Raw genomic sequence first — 14,477 nt, forward strand, 5'->3', positions numbered from 1 at the left:
ACACTTCCCTTGAAGAAGGTCTCAGATGGTTCATGTGGGGAGAGGCAGTTCTTACAACTCACTACACCCCAACTCTCTAAGTCTCATGTTTAAGTATAACAAATTCCAGAAAAAATACTTGATGTTTTTGAAAAAGTGATAAAAACCAAGAGGTCAATGTCTGCAGTAGTCTGGAATTTGAAGCTACTGGAGAGTGCATTTTGGAAGGCAATATGATCTCAGGACACTTTTCAATCCAGAAGATATGATTTTCTTCTCCAAGTATCCACATAAAACACTGGTTACTGCAAAACAGAACACTTCCAAAGATCTTCAGAAAAAGACACAATACAAATTTATTTTAAATATATTATAAAAGAAAGTCCATTCATCTCTTAGAAACACTATACCTTACACCCAAATGATTTCCAATTTATCAAAGATTCTAAATTAAAGTGCTAGACATCCTTTACCTTCCCCCAACACAATAGGACAGTGTCCTGAGATGCACAAAATAAATACACTGGTTTATGCTACAACATCCAATTTCAAACAATCTGTTAAGCATGCATTACAATGTTGAAACAAAGAGTCCCTGTATATAGCATTATCTCAAAACATAGTTGGCCACTTGATACTATTGTTGGAAGAGAGATGGTGTTTTCCAACATAATCCTTACAATTTCTTCTCAGAAGTAAGGCTTACTGAAGTCAATGGGCTTACTCCCAGGTAAGTGGTGTTAAGAATGCAACCTAAGCCAGTTAGCTTGATTATACAATGCAATGTCATTAACTTAGTTAATATAATTTTATTTGGGATAAAAAGCTCCTACCTATTTGCAACAATGGAGTGTGCTTGCATGGTGCTAGCCTAATCAAATTGAAACTGGAAATCTCTGGGTGACTACAGAAGCATTAGGATGGTCCTGAACAGAATGCAGGTCAAAAAGCCTTTTATTAATGGGTAATGAATTTTTATCTAAATTGTCATCTTGTTCCATATATGATTACATGTGACATCTTAGAAATCATATAGAGTTTATAACACTGAGACCCTAGAAAAATCTAAATCCAAACTACATGTGAGTATTTGCAGCTCCACTTCTCTACCTCCCATCACAAATAAAGCAATTTGTATCAGATATAATTTAAAAGGTTTATTTGGGAAGAAGTTCTAAACCCTAACCACTCACCCTGTCTTCAGAGCATCTCCTTGTGGGCTGTCCCCCTCGTGTCACTTTTTGCTCATCTAGGCTCTGATATAAGAAATGAGCCTGGCTGGGAAACAAAGAACCGGTGATGAATGGGGCACAGGAAGGTGAGTGGCAGGTGTGGGGAAGGTTCAGCGCTTTCTCGTTCTCTCTGCACACAAACTCTTTCCACAGGCTCTCACAGGTACACTTTTTGTTCTTAAGACTCCCCCATTTGTTTGCTGCCATCACATCTAATTTTGGACATGGTTACCCACAAAACAGAAGCAAATTCACAAAGTTGAGAAGACATCTCTATGCTGTTAGTATCTTCCTAACACTTTCCAATGAAATAAAATTGGTGGAAAATGCCTCAATGTTTATAGCAAGTTAAGGAACCTTCTAGAACTCTTCTTCATATTTGATAGAGCGCCCAGAAGGACTCTGCAGCAAGGCCTTTGAGCATTTCTGTACATGCTAAGCAGCAAGTCCTGTTGAAATTGGTAGGAATTCAGCTAGTTTTGATATTACAGTATATTAAGAAGCTAATCAGACTGCTTACACTAGTTTAGACTGTCTTAAACCAGGGGTGGTTATATCCATGTTAGTATTGTGAGTATTTCTATGAAACATAAAGCAAACTACTGTAAGTCTTCTGTTCTTTTCAGATATGATCTTTTTTTTTTTTACATCACAGCTTCAGAGCAAAAACCTAATCAAATAGCAGTATTGTTTTGATAATAATAGTAATAATTTATTATTTATACCCCACCCATCTGGCTGGGTTTCCCCAGCTACTCTGGGCGGCTTCCAACCGAATATCAAAAACAATATAGCATCAAACATTAAAAACTTCCCTAAACAGGGCCGCCTTCAGTTGTCTTTTAAAAGTAAAATACCGTATATTCTGGCATATAAGACGACTGGGCGTATAAGACGACCCCCAACTTTTCCAGCTAAAATATAGTGTTTTGGGATAAACTCGCCGTATAAGAAATACGACCCGGCGTATAAGACGACCCCGACTTTTGAGATTTTCCTGGGTTAAAAAGTAGTCTTATACGCAGGAATATACAGTAGTTGCTTATTGCCTTGACATCTGCTGGGAGGGCGTTCCACAGGGCAGGCACCACTACCAAGAAGGCCCTCTGCCTATTTCCCTGTAAGGGAATTGCCAGAAGGCACTCGGTGCTGGACCTCAGGGTTTGGGCTGGACGATGGGGGTGGAGACACTCCTTCAGGTATACAGGACCGAGGCTGTTTGATGGTGAAAATATGTATTTTTATATAGCCCACTAATCCTTGTAATGATAAAGCCACTTGTGTCACACCACTATGGCCTACAGGAACACTGTACTCACACATTGTCCTGATAGCTAACCTTTCAACTGCTTGGGATATGCTGTATAGAGGCTTTTGGGTCAAACGCTTTTAGGTGTTTGCTCAGTTGAGTGAAACAGATACCATTGTGAAAAAGGTATTTAAGGGTGGAAACAAGTTGCTTTACTGCTTCTCTGTTATGATACTGACTAGATCAGGCTTCCTCAACCTCGGCCCTCCAGATGTTTTTGGCCTACAACTCCCAGGATTCCTAGCTAGCAGGATCAGTGGTCAGGGATGATGGAAATTGTAGTCTCAAAACATCTGTAGGGCCGAGGTTGAGGAAGCCTGGACTAGATATTGACAAATATTTCTAATGAGTGACCCATACATTTTATGGAAGCTACCCTGTTGATTTATTTTGGTATGTGTTGCAGACTATTGGTGGAAGACACTGCATGGTGAACCTTGTATGCTTGTATGCCAACATTTGGGATCAGGAGCCACTTACGAAACTGTCAGAATTAGCCATCATGGGTATATAGGGATGCTCGTTCATGTCCTTTACACCATTTTTGTTTTGAGTAATGAAACTTAGCAACTGGTTTTCTAAACCAAGACCATAAACTTTCCATTCTACAATATGAACTTGAAATTGGATATTTAAACATAAAAATCTTCCTAAAACATCACTGATTGCACATTGTACGGTACTCTTTTACGTCCCACATCCCACTCCAGTCCAAGGCACTAGGAAATTGTTCAAGTTTAGGTACTTGCTGAACATTTGCATTTAAAAAGGCACTTCTTTATTTTAATGATGCTGTTAAATTTGATTTTGATAACATTAATAAAGACCACAAAAGGTGTATGTTTGAATGCAAGAAGTTTCTAAACCAGATGGGGTTATTTCCTGCAGCCAAGAAATTTAGATGGCTTTGAAGGATTCAGATAATATCACTGCTAGCAGCAGACACATTTCAATCCACACATTTCAACCAAACCATTGAAAACATTCAGATTTTTGAATTGAGATGCCATGCTGAAATCACTACAACCACGTAGGGAGCCACTTCACACTAACTGCTTGCTCAACCTACCCACCGTCACCCCCCCCCCACTACACTCTCATTGATCCATCCTGTGGAGGTGCTTCTCAAGCAGCAATTATGCTGAAATCAAAAGTATGAACAAAACACGGAAGGCAATGTGCATGTTAATACTGTGCACACTGCTTTCCTCTAAAAGCCTCAGTGTCCACAACTGAACTTTTTTTTTTGCTTAGCACAAGGAAGTTGAGGTCAAGTGACTGAAGTGTGACCAAGAATCTTAGCTCCACATCCTAAAATATTCAAGAGCAAAGTATTTTCAGTTTTGTTAAGATTTCATGCATTGAAATCTGACTCATGCTGTAGATATTATGAATATAAATACAGTGGAAACTCGGTTTACGAATTTTCAGTTTACGAACGCCGCGGACCCATCTGGAACGGATTAATTCACTTTCTATTGCTTTCAATGGGAAAGTTCGCTTCAGTTTATGAACGCTTCAGTTTATGAACAGACTTCCGGAACCAATTGTGTTCATAAACTGAGGTACCACTGTAAAGCAGATTAATTACAGATAAAAGTAGTAAAATGCATTTTCATTTCTCAACCAGCAGGTGGCCTGCTAACAATGCTTTCAAACCATTGCCTTGGCCTTCCAGGGTCGAATGCATTACTTATGTGCAGAGATAGCCACTCAGCCAGAGTTAAATTATATGTTTAAGATATTTTGTAACTTGACAAATATTTATATTGCTGCAGAGAGGAAGCTCTTAAGAATATTGTAACATCTGGCTTTTTGTGTTTGGTTTCAGCAGGTTAGTAACAATCACATAAATTTTCCTGGAGCAACATAGTAAAGTGTCTGAGATTGCAAGATAAAAACTCCCTAAATTAAAGTCTCACCTCAGTCATGAACTTGTTAGACAGCCTTGCACGAATACTGGTCCACTTTGCAGGACTGTTGTAAAGATTACTACTGCATGAACACTAAAACATTACACTATTTCAAACTCAACCTATGTATTGACTATTCAGCTTAATTACATTTTCACCCTGCGTAGACAATGGCCTTCACTTTTAGCCATATCTCTAGGCCAGGCATCCCCAAACTGCGGCCCTCCAGATGTTTTGGCCTACAACTCCCATGATCCCTAGCTAACAGGACCAGTGGTTGGGGAAGATGGGAATTGTAGTCCAAAACATCTGGAGGGCCAAAGTTTGGGGATGCCTGCTCTAGGCCCACTGCACTAAGCATTTCTCTGCTTATTGCAGAGAAAACAATGCAGGGAACAAAAATATCATGGGAAGTAAGTAGAAGGGTATGTGATTCTGCAGCTAAATGGGGAATATGAAATATGAATTAATGGCCTTTTAGATTTTTAAATTCCAGTTACTTTGCCATCTGGTTAGTAGCCCACTGCAAACAGCACTAGTTCTTAATTGAAGGTGTACTAGCTTGCTAAATTCTTTGACACATATTACTTTTGATGAAAAACGTAAGGATGACGAACAAAGTAGGAGCAGAAAATTCAGCTAGCATGGGATCAGAATTGAGGGAAAAGAAATTAGAGTTGGAAGAAATAAAGGAAAGAGGTCATGATCAGCAGTCTATATATGCACAAGGAAGCCTTCACACCCAGAACAGCTTTTTTCTTTCATATGGGTGTCCTTAACAGGAAATCCCTGCTTGTGGATTATTTCCCTTAACTGAACAAAATAAATAAATCTAAGTATGAATTGATCTTCTGAGTGTACCATGAGACATTGTTTTGATAACCAGTGACAGACTAGTGAGGTAGAACTGGAAGAGGCAAATTAGCACCTGCTAACACATGGGAAGGCATTAAAAGCAATCCTCCAAAAATCGCCACGGGAAAGCATCTATCACTAGTGAAATTTAAAAACAGATCTTAGCCTGAGTTGAACAAAAATGCAGGTTTAACTACGTCAAGAAAAACTAATGATATCAAAGTCTAACTGAAGCCAACAGAATTGTGCTGTAAAATATTATCCCAACACGTCTCCTGAGAAGGAAGCCCCATTGAGGTTGATTTATTCTCAAGGGGACAGAAGTCTGCAACTTTAAATACCTAAAATATGCAGGTGGAGGGGGAAAGTCATCAATGAGAAATAAGGAATTAACATCAAACTGGGAAAAAGGCAATCAGTTTGGTTTTGGCTAGTGATCCATTTGCCCAATTCACTAACCTAAAAATATTGGACAATGGGATATGCTGGGTAAAACTGCAGCTAACACAGAACTGGGGAGTTTGTAAATTCAAATTCGTGAATATGAAAAACAGTTATTTTCAATGAAGATTTTAAAGATGATCATTTAAGTCATTTGGAATGAGATACAGGGAGGCCTAAAGTGTGAAAGATGCTGCACTGTATGAATCCTTTACTTTTGTAGAGCACTGCAGTTGTCATTTTATTGTAGGATAATGTTCTGCATGCAGTCCCAGGTGTGGCTGGATGTTATAAATTGGTTTAACAGGTAGGTCACTAAGTAAGAATTTCACTGCAATCTTAAAACATACTGATTTGGAAGAAGGTCTCACCCATGTTACTGGGGAATTAAATTTCATGGAGTGATCTTAGAATTTTAGCCCTAGTTCTGTTTGTATAACTGAGTCTTTTGAGTTAAAGTCATATGTCCATGAACAAGTAAATTATCCATGACTCAGCTGATTTGCCTAACTCAGGGGTCTGGCAGAGGATCTGTCTGGTGGGTGGGATCCTGAGTTCCCCTTCCCTCCCAGGTAGACTACTTTGACTGTTGGGTCGGGCCACCTACCTGCTAATAACCTAACATTGCCAGGCTGCAAAGGAAGATGCCTAATGAAAGGGGTTTGCATTCAGCTTTTGACAGGGATTGGCTGCAATTGGAAGTTCCTTATGCAGCTAATCCCCATGGGGTTTGTAGTCCACCAACGGCAAACCTCTCTCTTGGTAGGGATCGGCTCTATTCAGGAGCTCTGGTGCAATGAACAACTTCATGCCACCAAAACTAAGGGTCAGTGTAAAAAGCCAGTGCTAATACCGCTCTTAAACCATCTAGACTGGAGATATGCATTATCATAACACTTATCCTTGGCTGCTGTATGGATCTATGGGTTTGGCTTTGAGACAATGTGGTGCAGAATTCATGACAGTTGCACATTAACCTTATGAAAAATACGCTGGCTTAGATGTGACCTTAATAGCTGAAAAACTAGAAGATTATGAAAGGATGCGGTCCTGCATTAGAGAACTAGGTTTCAATCTGTGATGTAATTATAGCAATATAGATTTCTAGATATCTTGTTAATGGGATGCAGCATCATCAAAGTAAAGACTGGCCTGATAGTCACACCCTCTCCTGAGATTTTCCCTTTTATTGTTTTAAAAAATTATTCTTTTAAAAAATTTGTCATCTCCCCTGTAAAAATTATAGCTGTAATATATACATATAGATATAGTCTTTAAAGGTCAAGATTCTTGTTAAAGTTTTCCAAGACTGTTGAATTTGTGTGTTCAAATATCCACTGCTGTGTTGGAGAGGAAGGATTGCACGTGCTCATGAAGATTTTTCGGTCACTCTCACTACAGTCCATACAGCTGCCACTTACTGGGTGGTAAAGAGTCTTGTCCTAAGGATGAAAATTAGAAATCAGTTTGCTGGACTTGAATATATGCCACAGACTTCAGAAAGTAGCTTCAAAGAAAAATATATCTGTCATTTTATTACTTATCATCTAACAGCAGCTCTTGTTTAGAAGTAGCATTTCTCCACATTTATTGTATATTGCTTAGCTAAGCAATTTCAAACAAATTAATTAAATAAATATATCTACCGTGTTTCCCCTTTTTTAATACGTAGTCAAAGTAAGCCATGGCAGGGTTTTTAATCATTTGAGAAATGTAAGACATACCCCGAAAATAAGCCATACTTCCGCGACGTGCGGAGCAAGACCACCGAGCACCCCAGCCAGCTAGCGGGACCCAGCACGCCGGCCGCAACAGGAGGAGGAAGCCTGCCGGGTTGGGTCGGTGCCCGGAAGCAGCGGCGGCTGCTGCAGCGCTGATAAAGCGTGCAGCATTGCCACACGGATCACTGAGGGCACAAGCCAGCAGGACCCAGCTCCTGCAATGCTGGCCGTGGCAGGAGGAAGCCTGCCAGGTCGGGATGGCGCTCGGAAGCGGCGGCGGCTGCAGCGCTGACAAAGCGCAAAGCAGCGCCACACTCTCTCTGTGTGTGTGTGTCTCTCTCTCTCTCCTCTCTCTCTCTCTTTCCCCGTGCGTCTTTCTTTCTCTCTCCCCCTATGTGCGCGTCTGTCTCTCTCTGTATGTTTGTGATCGTGTCTCTCTCTCTCCCCCCCCCCTCCGGACAGAGAAAAGGTGCCGCACAGGTTCCTCTTCGGCTCGTCATTCAGCCGCCCCGGCCGCCTCGCCAAGAGCTGACGTCGCTCCCCTCCCCCTCCTTCCCTTTCCCCCCTCCCTGCCTTTCCTTCCGTTGGTCCGTCAGTTGGGGTTGCGCGCGCCAGAGGCGCAGGCCCAAGCCTCGTCCCCCTTGCGCTTCCCTCATGAGTGTCTCGGAGCGGGATGGGTCCCGGCCTCCCTCCTCATTCCCTGGCTGGCGTGAGAGAGCCCCGGGAGCAGCCTCTATACCTCCTCGCGCACACACACACGGCCGCACCCTTCTCCGAAGCCATGGCCGCGAGCGCCAAGCCGAAGCAGGAGTAGAAGCACCTGAAGCTGCTGAGGGAGATGAGCAGCCTCCCACCCAACCGCAAGTAGTTCGACTGCGACCAGCGCAATCCCATCTACACCGACATGACGGTGGGCAGCTTCGTGTATACCTCCTGCTCCGGCATCCTACGAGGTTTAAATCCACCTCACAGACCCCCCCCTGTGCACGTCTGTCTCCTAGGCAGGTGGCCATCCAGCCTCTGCTTAGAAGTCTCCAAGGAAGGAGAGCCCTTGACTCAGGATGGGGAGGAGGGGAAAGGGAGAGAATAGAAGAGGCAGAAAATGTGCGCGGAAGAGAGCGCCGAGCATCCTGAGCCAGTGGGACCCAGTTGTACCGGCACTTTTTTAAAAAAAAGACACCCCCTGAAAATAAGCCACCATGTGTTTTTTTGAGGAAAAAAAGTTGTAAGACGGTGTCTTAAAAAAGGGGAAACACGGTATCTTCACAACTGAAATAAAAAACAGAGTACTGATAAACAAAACCACTCTTCCCTTATTCAAATCCAACAGGTTATCCACTAGACCTCACTTGGAATAGTGTTTCGTGCAAGCATATTGTTAACTTACTGTCCTCGTCTTCAACTCTTGCTTGTATCCAAGGGTGGCACTGAAATGTCTGGGCTACACCTCGCTGAACTTCAACACATTTTCAACAGTTGAATACCACTTCATATGGTACACTTACAACAAGCAGGTTTATTTACTATCTCTGGTACTATGCCCTATTGTTCTTTTAATAAAAAGGGGGTTCCACCCAGCTGCAATCATAGGGACAAAACATTACAATATGAATGATATTTTTCAAGATATTACAGGTAACCATAATGCAGAAGTAATGGTTTCTACATTCTGAGTAATAACACACTCACTTTCCTGTATTTCCATAGCTGGTTCCCCTTCATTCCATGACAGTCATAGAGAGTCACTGGGCTGTTGTGGGAAACAGCATCAAAACAGAATTTCTTTGTGTGCTGGGGGTCTCCTGGACGGATGTCCTCTCGCCAGCTAAATGTGAACACCTGTTAGGACAAATATCAAACCCTCAGAACAAACGATGAGGACAAAAAATCAGACTTTGTTATATGCACCCCTGCCCTTCAGAGCTACTCAGTGTGAAGAACAACTACCCTCTCCTTAGGACAGGGCAAGAAATACAGAAATAGAATGGTGGCATTGTTAAGCAACACAAGCCTCCCCTCCCCGCCCCCCTGGACCATCTAATACCAGTTGCCCTGTGGAAAAGAACATCAGTTGCTCAAATGGAGCAGATTGATTTTTGTTTGTTTTATGTAAGTGGCTCTTGAAGTATCGTGAGCCACTTTGAAGACTGTAGTTAAAAAAATAGGATATAAATCTATTAAATAAATAAAATAGATATAAGGAAAGAAAAGAAATGGAACTAATATAGGGTGCTTTTTAAATTTTATTCAGACCAAGTGAATAAAATGAACCTAACCTAATCATGCTTATTAATTTCAATGGGTCTACTCTGTAGCAAAACCTAGCTGACCATAACCAACAATCTGTTACAGTAATTTCCCTTAGATGAAACTGACTAGCACTGAAAGATTTAACAACAGGAAGAAAAACGAGAGACAACAAGATTCACTACAGTAAGAGCAGTTCTACAATGTGTGGTTTTTGGAGCTCTATAGGCTTGTATTCTTTTGGAGGACAGCAGGGATATCTCTGAAGTACGACCACACCAGTTCAGTAATGAGAAGACATGGAAGCAACTGCTTCATGCTGCTACTGTTAGTATTAATAAACAACAAAGGAAATCTCTTTATGGAAGAATTAGACCAAAAATATATTTCAGCACCCACATTAATTTTTACAACTCAACATAAATTGCATATAAAACTCATGCAGGCCTTTTGGATTTACCGTATTTTTCCGTGTATAACACGCCCCTGTGTATAACACGACTCCTATTTTTGGGGACTCCAAATAAAGAAATCCCCCATATGCACTATCCGTGTATAAGATGACGCCCCAATTTTAAACTTGAAAAATTAGGGAAAAAATATAGTCTTATACATGGAAAAATATGGTAGTTTCAAAGTCAGTTGGTTTAATTTTCCATTTCTAGGCAACTGAAACGGTAGTCAGCAACTTCTCATTTTACATACTATGTTAGAATAAAGCTGTCACTTCTTGCATCTTATACATTAAGAAATGAAAATATTCGGTGAAAATATTCCCTAACCAGTTTAATCTCTCATTAGCATCCACTGCTGGAGTGTTAATTATACCTCCTGCGACACTAAGTGATCACTGGATGTAGTAGCAGATTAATATGGTGTTTCAGAAGATACTTAGAAATGATAATGTCAGTGCATAGTACAGTTGCATGACTAGTGTCTTATTAACCTTTTCCTGTCTGCCTCCTCTCTATTCACCTCAGGATTTGGCTCCAGATAATACTGGTTTTCTGCCATAGCACTCATGCACATAATTTAAAGTACTCATCTCCTGCACCCCAGATGTGCTTACATACCAAGCCCTTCAGCTTGATAATTAGCATCTGTGTAATATCTAGACCAGGCACCACCAAACTGTGGCCCTCCAGATGTTTTGGCCTACAGCTCCCAAGATCCCTAGCTAACAGGACCAGTGGTCAGGGAAGATGGGAATTGTAGTCCAAAACACCTGCAGGGCCGAAGTTTGGGGATGCCTGATCTAGACCATCAGATTACATTCTACTTCCCTAGCAAACCCCCTCTTAGTCTTACATTAGTGAAGCTATTGTGGTATTTCAGTAATGCATACTTTGCATAAAATAGTTCTTTCTAAAACTGCCCATGGAAACACTAAGAATGAGATAATTATTTAAAAAAAGAATGCAAATACCTGCACACTGTTCCAGGCAGCTTCTCCTCTGCCTTTCACACAGGCTTCAACCCGTAGTGGGGAACCAAGGGCTCCATGTTTGGTGTCTGCACAGAGGCCAGTTCCTACATTACGGACCTGAAAGATTAAGTTGCTGATTAGCTTTGCATCTAACTTATTGACATAGTGGCAGTCAAGGAAATGGAAGTACAAATAAAAGGTAAAGGACTCCTGGACGGTTAAGTCCAGTCAAAGGCAACTATGGGATGTGGCGCTCATCTCGCTTCAGGCTGAATGAGCCGGTTTTTGTCCACAGACAGCTTTCCGCGTAATGTGGTTAGCATGACTAAACCGCTTCTGGTGCAACAGAACACCGTGATGGTAGCCAGAGAGCCTGTAAACGCCATTTACTTTCCTGCCGCAACGGTACCTATTTATCTACTTGCACTAGTGTGCTTTTGAACTGCTGGGTTGGCCCCCTGCTTACATGGGGGCTACATTCTGAGGTACCGCGCATATAATAGAAACCCACCAAAAAAGCCTGCAAACACCCCATTCTGCCCTTTTAGTCACATTTCAGTGATGTCTTTATGATGTTTCCAGGTCACTTCCAGGTTCAGTGCGATGTGCATATACACACATATTAAATGTGCGTAAACGGGGCTGAAATACAGGCAGCCGCCCATGCTATCCCATAGCAAATGCTGGCATAAATGCAAAGACACAAGATAATATGATTTCTATATATGTATGTGTGTGGATGTGACAAGAATGCTCAAGAACTGAGAAGCCAAGAAATGGGATTTGGAACAATCTGCTCTGTGCCTTAAAGGAAAAGCAGCAGCATGTTGAATACACATCTGAGCTTGAGAGCTATTTAAAAAGTGGCTTCAGTGGAGAAGTGTGAAGGCAGTGATATTAAAAAAGAAATGATCAAAGCCTTGGATTTACTAACCATTTTTAAAGGTAAAGGGACCCCTGACCATTAGGTCCAGTCGTGACCGACTCTGGAGTTGCGGCGCTCCTCTCGCGTTATTGGCCAAGGGAGCCGGCGTACAGCTTCCAGGTCATGTGGCCAGCATGACTAAGCTGCTTCTGGCGAACCAGAGCAGCACATGGAAACGCTGTTTACCTTCCCGCTGTACCGGTACCCATTTATCTACTTGCACTTTGTCGTGCTTTCGAACTGCTAGGTTGGCAGGAGCTGGGACTGAGCAACGGGAGCTCACCCGTTGCGGGGATTCGAACTGCCGACCTTCTGATCGGCAAGGTTTAAACCTGATAATGGGTTGTCAGAATAAGTAAATCTTAAGGAGCAAACATACCCCAGAAGTTAGTGTGTATTGTTTTTAATAGTGTTTTTTTTTAGTAAAGTTAGTCTTTTTGCTAATAGATTCTGAAGTGTAGCGAAAACAACTACACTTCACATACATCCACTAAATTTCTGTATGACAGGGATATGGAACCTGGTGTTGTTAGATCACACCTCCCATCATACATGATCATTGGCTCTGTTGGCTGGCACTTATGGGAGTTGGAAGTCCAGCAACTTTGGGAAGGCCTCAGGTTTCCCATCCCTTCTGTAAAGTTCTGTACCATCAAGTATCGGGTATGTACAGAAGTAAACATGCACAACAATTTCACTTAAAGCAGGACTCAGTGGGTACTGGAAATCCTGTGGTTTGATCTGCAGCCATACACCATGGCATGGCTGGGACTTCTTGATACAGTTGAATTTCCTGAATGAACCAACCTCTCCCCAGGCAGCTGCTGGAGGCTCCACTGGTGGATAGAACTTTTGCAAGTCCCAAGCAACTTCACTCATAAACCATTTGAAGCTTTTGCAGTTGAGATTACTGCGAAGTTCTTTCTGAGCAGTCACATCTCCTGCAGACAGATGCCGATATTCAGGTCTCCTCTGGTAAATGTACTCTGCATATTCATCCATCCACACCTCAGCAACACGCTTCAGGTTCTACATAGGTGACAATATATTTGAAATGAAGAATTGAAAAACGCATATCCATAAATTTGAATTATACAGGATGCACATATGAGAGATTAATTAGCTGCCTTACATGGAGGCACGCATAAAGGGCTTTATGGACTCTGAAATACTACATTAATAAGTCCAAACCCAATCAGATGGTACAGTAAGACAACTGCTCTTCCAAGGAGTCAGACAACCAGAACATTCTATAAAGGTTGAATTAAACTGGACCCTGAGCATCTATTTCATCAAAAAGAACTTTAAAAGCAATTGTGTTCTTTAGGTAGTTAATTGTGACTGAGGGAGAGAGAAGAATTTTCAGTCATGTTTTTTCTTCTTCGGGTACTGTCTTTTTCCACCAGAGGGAGTATCTACCCTTCTTTAAAATACAAATCTCTTAATACCAAATAAAAGCACTCATCTTTGCATATGAAAATTCACTAATGTGAGAGGGAAAACTTTGAATTTCTGGGTAGTAACACTGAAGATCCTCATGTGTACATATTTTGAATCATCCTGAAGAATACTGTATATTAATGTGGGTCAATCTGATTTCATATGTCTTGTCAGTTAAAGGAATCATCCTATTTTTAACATTTGCCCTTCACTGGGAGGATGATGTTTGTCATGCTAATGGGTTTTTAACACAAAGAAATATAAAGATAAAGGATGATATCAAAATGTGGCAGCCAGCTCAACCAACAGCCATTCTTATAGCCTTGTTCAGGTCTTAATATAGTGCAGCAACCTAATCCAATGAGTGTCTTACAACAGGAACAAATGAAACTACCTTATACTGAGTCAAAGTATTGATCTATCTAGCTCAGTATTGTCTACAACAGGGGTTCTCAATCTTTTTAAACAGGGGGCCAGTTCACTGTCCCTCAGACACTATTGGGGGCTGGACTATAGCTTGAAAAAATATGAACGAATTCCTATGCACACTGCACATTTTTTATTTGTAGTGCACAAAAACAACAACAGGAAAAACAATACAATACAGTGGTACCTCTGGTTAAGAACTTAATTCGTTCCGGAGGTCTGTTCTTAACTTGAAACTGTTCTTAACCTGAAGCACCACTTTAGCTAATGGGGCCTTCTGCTGCCGCCGCGCCGCCGGAGCACTATTTCTGTTTTCATCCTGCAGCAAAGCTCTTAACCCGACGTACTATTTCTGGGTTAGCGGAGTCTGTAACCTGAAGCGTTTGTAACCTGAAGCATTTGTAACCTGAGGTACCACTGTATTTAAAATGAATAATGATTTTAATCAACATAAATGTATAAGTATTTCAATGGGAAGTATGGGCCTGCTTTTGGCTAATGAGACCCCTTTGGGGGCTGAGCTTGGAAAGCGAGGTCATGGTTTTGCAAGGAAGGAAATAAAT

At 41.5% G+C, this 14,477-nt stretch overlaps 1 protein-coding gene across 1 annotated transcript in view; it reads right to left on the reverse strand.

Annotated features, from left to right (window-relative positions):
• Positions 1-309: 309 nt before the first annotated feature.
• Positions 310-14,477, reverse strand: part of GALNT10 (polypeptide N-acetylgalactosaminyltransferase 10) — a 41,267-nt gene continuing 27,099 nt past the window's right edge. The window contains exons 9-12 of the mRNA XM_035105724.2: positions 12,856-13,077; positions 11,124-11,240; positions 9,140-9,289; positions 310-7,171 (exon numbers count right to left, since the gene is read on the reverse strand). Coding sequence (XP_034961615.2) covers positions 7,004-7,171; positions 9,140-9,289; positions 11,124-11,240; positions 12,856-13,077 — 657 coding nt within the window. The 3' untranslated portion in view covers positions 310-7,003. The remainder of the gene's footprint in view (positions 7,172-9,139; positions 9,290-11,123; positions 11,241-12,855; positions 13,078-14,477) is intronic.

The sequence above is a fragment of the Zootoca vivipara genome, chromosome 2 (genome assembly GCF_963506605.1).
Source record: "Zootoca vivipara chromosome 2, rZooViv1.1, whole genome shotgun sequence".
Classification (NCBI taxonomy): Eukaryota; Metazoa; Chordata; class Lepidosauria; order Squamata; family Lacertidae; genus Zootoca; species Zootoca vivipara.